Raw genomic sequence first — 9,799 nt, 5'->3', positions numbered from 1 at the left:
CGGGGGTGCGAGGGCCCCGCTGGCGGGCGGCAGGGTGGCGCGGCGGCCGACCGCTGGGGACTGAGGTGGTGGACGACGGCGGGTGGCGAGCCTCGCTCGTCCAGCCTCCACGCCCTACACCCGATCAAGTGGGGCTGCAGTCCAGGGCGCGAAGGGGAGACTGGGTGGAAAGAACCCTGTCGCCCGGTGAGGCTCCGCCCCCTTCAGTTTGCCCTGGGGGTACTATCCTCCACCCGAGGCCAAGAAGCCTTGTCATCAAAGTGGCAGATCGGTGGGTCCGGTGGGTCGGAAGTGCACTGTGTCCTCTTGTGTTTTTTTGCTGCCTTGCATGCCTGGGGGCCAAGGGCTGGTATGGGGAGCAGCCCTCTGTACATAAGCCCCTCCCGCATCTTCCATCCCCAGCATCAGGCCTAAGAGCACCTCTTACCTCCCCCCAAGGCCAGCCTGTAGCCTTGTTTTCCACAGGTGTCTCCAGGTCCTGCCTGAATTCTGGCTCATGCAGGTCCTGGCCAGCTCTGGGAGGAGAGGTGGGAGTTCTCAGTTCCTGCCCTGCTGGGCATCAGGGCCGTTGGGCCTCACCTGGTCCTGGCAAGGGATCCACCCTCCAGGTGAGCACTCAGCTTGCGCAGGACTCCTGTGTGTGAGGGGATGAGAGTGAAGTCCCGCCTTTGAAAGAGAAACATCCAGCTAGCCCTGTGGGGTGGGGAGACCAGGAAGCAGGCCTGACCTTCGCGCCTTGCTGCCCAGAAGTCAGGCTAACAGGGAACCAAGGGTGCAGCTGATGCCGTGTGCAGGTGTGTGCATGTGCACTTGAGTCAACACTTGGCGGTGTGAGTGTGTGGGAAAGGGTCCTGCAGTAAACTACAGTTTTATAGCTGCTCTTGAAAAATCCGTTTCCAAACCCTGCAGGTGCCACTTAATCACCACATGAGATTGGGAAATTTGCCTAACCTCTCTGTGCCCCAATTCCCTGTACAACGGATCCGTGAGGGCCATCTAAATCCTAGATGTTAGTGATGAATTAATTTATTTTTACAGTTACTGCCTGTTTCTGGCAGAAGACTGGTTTCTCTTACAGCGGTGATACGAAAGTTCCTTCCTATTACATTTTTTGAAGTTTTAAAGGTCTATTTGAGGAAACATGTTAAGTAAATAATAGTTCTGTTGGCTTAAAGATATGGCTCCAATTGGTGATGATACGTCTCAAATGGCAGAGAAGTGGGAAACGCCCCTCACAGATAAAACCAGAAGCTCCTTATTATGGCTTTCCAAAGGACCTGACAGAGAGCCTTGGGATGCGTCCCGCTCAGCCTTGGGATGCGTCCCTGGCATCACTTGGAGAAGCACCCAAGCACCTCAGGCAGGGCTGCTGCTGCTCTGGGCCCAGGGCCCAAGGATTTCCAGCCATGTACGTGCCCGTTGGGCCCCAAATCTAATCTACACTTGCATTCCAGATCCTACCACCCTCCCCCCACAGTCTCTGTAAGGGGTCCCAGCCTCTGGGGCCTTCGGGCAGGAGTCTTGGTCTCCTGGGCTGCCACCTGGTGGCCAAAGCTGAGAACAATGTCTCAGCCTATCCCTGTGGAGAAAATTCCTGGAGACCTGATCCCTGGAGGCCCATGGGGGGTGCCTCAGTGTGGGGTCTTGGGATGGGGGGGTTGGATATGCCTTGCCAGAGGCCCAGAGCCTCAGTATCTTCCCTGTGAAGACACTTTCTGCAGCCTCTGTCCTCTCAAAGGGGCTCACATTCATTCCTTCAGCAGATACTGAATTACCCACTCTGCGCAGGGGCTCCAGGGGAGAGAACAAGGTAGGCTCTTTGCCCTCATGGAATTTATATTATAGAATGGGAAGGGCATAGAAAACAGGAAAAAATATATAAGATCATGCCAGGTGGTAAATGGTGCAATAAAGAGAATAAAGCAGGATAAGGGATGGGAAGTATGTATACCGCACATAAGGAGCGAGGATGGTAGGCGCAGGCCTCGGGGAGGATGTGACACTTGAGCGGATATGAGTCAGGTGAGGAGGAGCCACACAGGTATCTGGAGGAGGACATTTCCAGGCAGAGGACCAGCCCTTGCTGAGGCCTTGATACGATGTGCCAGTAGCTATTACCTAACAAATTGCTCTAAAATTTAGCAGCTTAAAACAACCATTTAAATTTTGCTCACAAGAAAGACAATTATATGATTTCACTCTTATGTGGAACTGAAGAAACAAAACAGAGGAACATAGGAGAAGGGAGGGAAAAATAAAATAAGACAAAATCAGAGAGGGAAACAAACCATAACTTAACTCTAGGAAACAAACTGAGGGTTTCTGGAGGGGAGGTCGGTGGGGGGATGGGGTAACTGGGTGATGGACATTAAGGAGGGCACTTGATATCATGAGCACTGGGTGTTCTATGCAACTGAGGAATCACTAAAGTCTACCTCTGAAACTAATAATACACTATATGTTAATTGATTTCAAATAAAATAAAAAATTAAAAAAAATAAATTTTGCTCACCATTTTGTGGGTCAAGATTTGGGGAAGGGGCTGAGTTCGATGCTTCTCCCTGGGGGTCTCATTCTACTGCATCAGATGGCAGCTGGGACTGGCCATCTGGAGGCTGCTGGGGTGGCCATCCCTGATGGCGCTCCCTCATGCGCCAGAACCCAGCTGGGCAGTTGACCTCAGCACCTCCACATGGCACACCCCAGCCTGGGGTCCCGGGGTACTTGGGCTGCTCCACAGAGTCTCAGGCTTCCTTCTGTTGGTTACCCGATAACCACGAAGTTTGGCTCAGACTCAGGCGACAGGACCATACGTACCCTGGCATCACTTGGAGAAGCACCCAAGCAAGGATTTGCTGGCATGTTTTAAAACCACCGCTGGTATGAACAAGGGGTCGACGAGAGTGGACGGAGAAGTCAGAGAGGCAGACGGGGAGTCCATATCCCCAGGGTGTCTTGGGCCACAAATGGGTTATTCTAAGTAGTCTGCAGCTGTGTTGCTAATCAACTGGAGGTGGCTGGGAGGAGGTGCGGGACCAGGAGAGAGGCTGGTGCTATCTCTGGGAGAGAAGATGGGCATGGACCAGGGTGGGGTAGTCTCAGGGTCCAGGGTATATTTTCAAGTTAGAGGGGTTGGGTCAGGTGGTTCAGGAGAAGGTGCGCTGGGTGGCAGAGTGGATGGAGGAGAAGGAGGGGAAGCTGGGACCAGGCCGATGGTTCAAGAGACAGAAGTCCTGCCTGGCTCAGGAAGGCCAGCTGGATACTGCAGAGATTGGGGTCCAGTGTGGCCTGGACTGGGGGTGACAGGCAGGCAGGGCTGGTCTATGTGGTGCTGGTCGCCAAGGGTTGCTAGGACGAGAGTCTGGCTAGGACAGAAGCAGCCACTGGGGGCAACCAGTGGGGAAACTAAGGCAGGCACTTGATGACTGGAGAGAGACCCCATCAAGCACCAGGGAGGCACGTACTGAGCGAAACTGGGTTTGGCTTGTAGTGCCTGCCTGCCTTTCTTTACTCCTTATTAGTTTAAATTTTTTAAATTTATAAATAATTAAATTTTTAAAATTATTTTTATATTAATTATTTTTATAAATAAATTAAATTTTATTTATAAATAATTAAAATTATTTATTTGGTTTGTCCATGGAGCAAAATTCAAAACCACCAGAGGTTTTTTCAATCGAAAAATTCTATTCTATTACGTACCATAGAATTAATCATTTAAAGTGTACAGTTCTGTGGCATTTAGTGCACTGACAATGTTGAAAGCGCCAGAGTTTTACAGTGAAAAGTCTCCTTCCCTCCCTAGTTCTTTGTGGTGTACACACACACACACACACACACACACACTTTCTCTTTATTTTCTGTACTACATACATTGCTCTGTTCCTTGCTTTTTGATACAGGCAACAATTGGAAAACTAACAATATCTTAGCAGATGTTTATTCTGTAACAGGCAATAAGACCTTTACATGTGTTCTCATTTAATCCTTGGACACATCCCATGAGGTAGGTACTATTATTACTTTCATTTAACAAATGAGGAAACTGAAGCACAGAAAGGCTGAGTAACTTGTCCAAGGACACATAGCTAGTGAGTGATAGAGTCAGTCTGGCATATGTAACATCCCTGACCTCCTCATCCTTTTACATAGCTTGTACGATGTTTTAAAATGAACTTATTTATTTTGTGATTCTTGTAGATTCATGTTGTAAGAAACAATCCCATGTGCCCAGTTCTCGGATTGGTAACATCTTTTTTTTTTTAATTTTAAGATTTTATTTTATTTATTTATTTGAGACAGAGAGAATGAGATACAGAGAGCATGAGAGGGAGGAGGGTCAGAGGGAGAAGCAGACTCCCTGCCGAGCAGGGAGCCCGATGTGGGACTCGATCCCGGGACTCCAGGATCATGACCTGAGCCGAAGGCAGTCGCTTAACCAACTGAGCCACCCAGGCGCCCCAACAACTCAATAATTTTTTTAAAAGATTTTGTTTATTTATTTGAGAGAGAGGCAGAGAGAGAGAGAGTGGGGGGAGGCATAGAAGGAGAGGCAGAGGGATTTTATTTTTTTATTTTAATTTTTTTTAAAGATTTTATTTATTTATTTGAGAGAGAGAATGAGAGAGAGAGAGCACATGAGAGGGGGGAGGGCCAGAGGGAGAAGCAGGCACCCTGCCGAGCAGGGAGCCAGATGTGGGACTCGATCCCAGGACTCCAGGATCATGACCTGAGCCGAAGGCAGTCGCTTAACCAACTGAGCCACCCAGGCGCCCCCGGATTGGTAACATTTTGCAAAACTGCAGCGCAGGGTCACAACCAGTTCGTTGACGTTGATAAAATCCACCATCTTGTTCGGCACAATGTTTAAAACCATCTTTTAAATGATTGCAAACATTTCCAAAATGAGGAGGTCTCACAAAAAGATTTCTGGCTTACCTTGAGCCATCAGAAGATGAGGTCTGCCAGGGAGACTGCAAGAGTGGCCGGGAGCGTGTATAGAGCCAGAGCTCTGGGTTCTGAGGGTTGAGATTCTAGCACCGCCAATGACCAGCTGGGTGGCCTGAGACAGTTCCCACCACCTCTCTCCACGTCAGCTTCCACATCCATAGAATGGGACAGTGAACTCCACAGGGCCGATGAGGCGACAAAGTGAACTGGATCACGTGATGTGCTCAGAAGCGTTAGCACTCAGAAGATGTTTGTTGTTCTTTACCAACCTTGCCTTGTGCAGGTACTGCACTGGGTGCTTACGCAACTCATTTGTGCCTCCTGCAGCCTGAGTGGTAAATTACCACCCACTTTTGTAGATTGGGACACAGCCCAAGGCCACAGGGCCGGTCAGCAACTGAGCTGGATTACCACCCAGATGTGTTGCTTTCCCGGGACCACCAGGATTCTATCGCTGTCGCTTCGGGGCCGTGAGTTAGACCAGGGCCTCAGTTTCCCCATCCGTAGCACAGGACTGATTGGAGCACTTTCTTGCAAAGTTGTTAATGAAATCGAGGATGAGAGCCATCTCCAGGTGGGCCCTTCACAGAGAGCTTTGGGAAGGGGATGAAGCAGTGTGTACCTCATTGGGAGTCAAGGAAGGTACACCTGCTGCTGGGGGTGCTTCTGCCATGCCCTCCACATGGGTGGCAGGGAGGAGGGGTACAAGGAGCACTGCCTGCCTTCTGCACAGACCCTGCATTCTGTGCCAGCTCCAGTATCACATGGCTCCCCATCATCAAAATACCAACCCAACATCGCCTGCCTGGGGTAAGACTGCCAAAGCAAACCCCAACATCAGAGCCCCACCAGCTCTCCAAAGCTGTGTCCTAGAAAACGCAACCCCTCAAGGCCAACACCCCACTAACAGGACAAACAGACTCCTATGTAGCAGTCTCCCCTGCATGAAGCCTGCCTCTCCCCAGAGCACTGCCCCCACCTCAGGTCAACACTGCAGGCAGCCAGGCTAGGGGCCAATGACCCAATGACCTATACTTGGCTCCTTCTGCGGGCCCTGGGCCCAATGAGGGGCTGGAGGAGGTGGCTCTGGAGCGGGAGGTCCCCGCCCAGGGGGACGATGACTGCCCAGTCTCTGCCTGGCCTCCCCACAGAGCTGGCCTCCGTCTCAGTCTCAGCCAGACATGTCCAGCCTCCAGGCACTATGCTCCGGCCTGCCACTGCAGCCCCTCCCGGAGAACCCGGGCCGCTGGGCTGGGGTGCCCCACGCACCGGTCAGGACCCCCGGCCTCAGCCCCGCGGAGGAGCAGGTAAGAAGTCGGGCCCCATTCCCGCCGGGGTCTTTTGCCCTCTGGGTGCCCTCCAGATGGTCCGGGTGGGCATTTCCTATTCCTGCTGTATCTGCGGGAGCTGCAGCTTCTCAACTCAACTTCCCACCCCTGCCGGCCAGGAGCTCCCGAGGGGGTGTCGACGGGACAGGGGGATCCAACGTGTTCCACCCTCGGCCCACCCACTTCCTCATTCTCTCCCCAACGGCCATCCTTGGGTGCAAGATTAGGGTACCCATTACTGATGTGGGGATCCTGAGGCTCAAGGTCACTCAGCCAGGAAGCAGCGGCTCTGTGGCTGCCTTCAGTCAGAGGAGTGAAGCCGGGGCGAAGTGCCCCAAAAGCATGGCAGCGCGGTGTACCCTCCTGCCCCAGACACGCACACGACTTTGAATCTACGAAGCCAGCTCTTGTCTTCGCCTGTGTCCCTCCCCGCAAATCTTGCAGTGAGTTTACAGCGGAAGGCTAGAACGGCAGTGGGGGCGCGATGATGCTGGTAGGAACAGGACGGAAGCCAGGTGTCCCCACCGTCGCCCACAGCCCCGAGAGCCCGGCCGGAGACGGCCTGGGACTGGGGGCGCTCCAGCCAGCACCCCGGGCAGGTCTGACCGTCTGGGAGCACACTTGTCTCCCTCGTAAGCTGGGGGGGCGGGGTGGATAATTACACCACGCGGTAGTGGAGGCCCGATGAAATGAAGTAGGTGGCACGGTTATATCAACAGTATTCTCCTTTTTCTTTACTCAGAATTACTGGAGAGTTTCAGGAACAGTGTGTGTGGGGGGGGGGGATAGAAAATATAAGTAAGCACAGGGCGCCTGGGTGGCTCAGTTGGTTGAATGACTGCCTTCGGCTCAGGTCATGATCCTGGAGTCCCGGGATCGAGTCCCACATCGGGCTCCCTGCTCGGCAGGGAGTCTGCTTCTCCCTCTGACCCTCCTCCCTCTCATGCTCTCTGTCTCTCAGTCTCTCTGTCTCAAATAAATAAATAAAAAATCTTAAAAAAAAAAAAAAGAAAATATAAGTAAGCACAAACATTAAAAAAGGAATCACACAACCCCACCCCAGATAAAGACTGCTGCGCTTCAGCGGCTGCCCCTAAACTTTCTGCCCAGCGCTGCTCACAAAGTGGGGGCGGGGCGCTGGGGGGGGCGCTGGGGCGGGGAGGGGGCGGGGCTGGGCGGAGCTGGCACAGGAGAAGGGTGGAGGGGGTGCGGGGGATGAGGGGTGTTGCGCTCGGGGGCTCTGGGGCAGGGCTGGGCGGAGCTGGCACAGGAGAAGGGTGGGGCGGGGTGCTGGGGGTGAGGGGTTTTTTGAGGGCGGGGCGCTGGGGCGGGGCTGGGCTGAGCGGGAGTTAGGAGAAGGGTGGGGGCGGGGTACTGGGTGTGAGGGGTGTTGCGTGGGCGGGCTCTGGGGCGAGGTTGGACGGAGCTGGCGCCAGGGAAGGGTGGGGGCGGGGCGCAGGGGAGTGCGGGGTGTTGCTGGGGGCGGGGCGCTGGGCCTGGCTCCACCCCCTTTATGGGGCGGTGCTTATCTCGCCCAGCCCAACTACGTCAAGGTAGTCATTAAAGCTTCCTCCCCCTGGGTCACCTCCCCGCTGGGTGCTAAGGCCTCGACTTTTGACCTTGAGGGCCTGGAGGGCTCTGCCACCTGCCCATCTCAGGTGATACTTTTTTTTTTTTAAGATTTTATTTATTTGACAGAGAGAGAGAGAGACAGCCAGAGAGGGAACACAAGCAGGGGGAGTGGAGAGGCAGAAGCAGGCTTCCGGCTGAGCAGGGAGCCCGATTCAGGGCTCGATCCCAGGACCCTGGGAACATGACCCGAGCCGAAGGCAGACGCTTAACGACTGAGCCACCCAGGCGCCCCTCAGGTGATACTTTTAGGGCTGTGTGATGGCCTCTTGTGCTGGGAGGAGGGCACCCAGGAGCTGAGGAGCTTGGTCACCTCATCTTTGCCCTGGGTATGTTGCCATTTGCTTGAAGGACACAAAACCCCTGGAGGAGGGGCTACTTGCAGGTCTGGGAGTTTGGACTGTTGAAGCCACTAAACCTTCCCTGGGGTACCAGGGTCAGCCAGCCTTCCACTGGTGCTTGTGAAACAGTAAGAAAGATGTATGTTGACCTCTGCCCAGACCCCTCTTCCTGCTAATGCTTGGTCTTTGACCCCCGTTCCTGACACAAAGCTCCTAAATTCTTTGGAATTTCCTGGGTGATAGGAGCCTCTTTTGTTCTAAGGAAGCCACTGTGGGTGGGCTCCTAGAGGGGGGCTGGTCACCAAAAAGACCATTCCATGATTAGAAACTTGGAACTTTGGGCCCCACCCCCCATTCTCTGGAGAGGGGAGAGGGGTGAGAAATCAAGTTAATAATCCATCATGCTTTGTGCCGAAGCCTCCACAGAAATCCCTTAACCACAGGGTTCAGAGAGCTGGGTTGCTGAACACACTGAAGTGCTGGGGCAGGTGTGGTGCCCTAAAAGGGCATGGAAGCTCCACGCCCCTTCCCCAGACCTTGCCTTGTGTACCTCTTCGTCTGGCTGTTCATCTGTATCCTTTCTCATATGCCTTATTATATAATAAACCAGTAGACATGTTTCTCTGAGTTCTGTGAGCTGCTCTAGCAAATTAGGAACCCAAGGAAGGAGGCTGTGGGAGTCCTGATATGTAGCTGGTTGGTCAGAAGTACAAGTGCAAGCCTGGGATGTGTGACCAGCATCTGAAGTGGGAGGGGCAGGTTTTGGGACTCAGTGTGTTAGCTCCCGGTGTGAGCTGACTCCGCGTAGATGGTGTCAGAACTGAATAGAATCTTAGGTCCCCCAGCTGGTGGGGAGAATTGGTCATGTGGGGAAACCCCTCAAACCAGTCACAGAAGCGTCCTGTGTGAGAACACTCCCCTTAGAGAAGAAACACGAGAGGCAGTCCCAAACCCAGTGACTTCATCAGCAGCTCGCTTTATACTTTTCCTTCAGCTTGTTTTCAATTCTTTCAAAATTTAATGTGTCTCTTTGATTTTTGACATAAACTTTCCAGGTAATTTTGTCAGATAAGGAAGTCAAGTATTATAATCGTGGAAGTTCCCCACTTCTCCTGAGTCACCATGGCCATTTTTTGGCATATCATCCACACACATTCTGTGTACATACAAAATGTGTGTGTGTCCTTCTTAAGAATATAGACACATTCTATACACGTCAGTTTTTTTTAGGTGTTCGTTATTGGTGAGTTTAGAGTTGTCCCATACTTGTAACTGGTGCGCAGTATTTCATTACTTGGGTGCGCTTCACTCTTTGTTCTTCTTTAAGTAGATTTCTCTGTTTAAATATAGAGTATGGTCTGGCTATAATTTTAGTCAGTGTATTCTCAGCACAAACACAGGACAGCTTCTATAGTGCAGAGGGAAATTTTCGTTGTGTCATAGGAGCAGTTGCTCTACTAGAAATGTCTTTAGCACCCCCTGGTGCCATACGCAACTACCCTTAGTGACCTTTTCTCCAAATCCTGCCCCACCTGCGGGGGCTATTCTGGA

At 52.5% G+C, this 9,799-nt stretch overlaps 1 protein-coding gene across 1 annotated transcript in view; it reads left to right on the top strand.

Moving 5' to 3' along the window:
* The first annotated feature begins 6,020 nt into the window (after nucleotides 1–6,020).
* The window catches only part of UROC1 (urocanate hydratase 1), a 45,435-nt gene continuing 41,656 nt past the window's right edge, over nucleotides 6,021–9,799 (top strand). The window contains exon 1 of the mRNA XM_045904189.1: nucleotides 6,021–6,257. Within this exon, the coding sequence (XP_045760145.1) occupies nucleotides 6,132–6,257 (126 nt within the window). The 5' untranslated portion in view covers nucleotides 6,021–6,131. The remainder of the gene's footprint in view (nucleotides 6,258–9,799) is intronic.

The sequence above is a fragment of the Mirounga angustirostris genome, unplaced genomic scaffold (genome assembly GCF_029215605.1).
Source record: "Mirounga angustirostris isolate CCGP_5_RB_7025 unplaced genomic scaffold, mMirAng1.0.hap1 SCAF_1, whole genome shotgun sequence".
Taxonomy (NCBI): Eukaryota; Metazoa; Chordata; class Mammalia; order Carnivora; family Phocidae; genus Mirounga; species Mirounga angustirostris.
The sequence above is the reverse complement of the archived record's forward strand: the minus strand, read 5'-3'. Positions and strand labels throughout refer to the sequence as shown.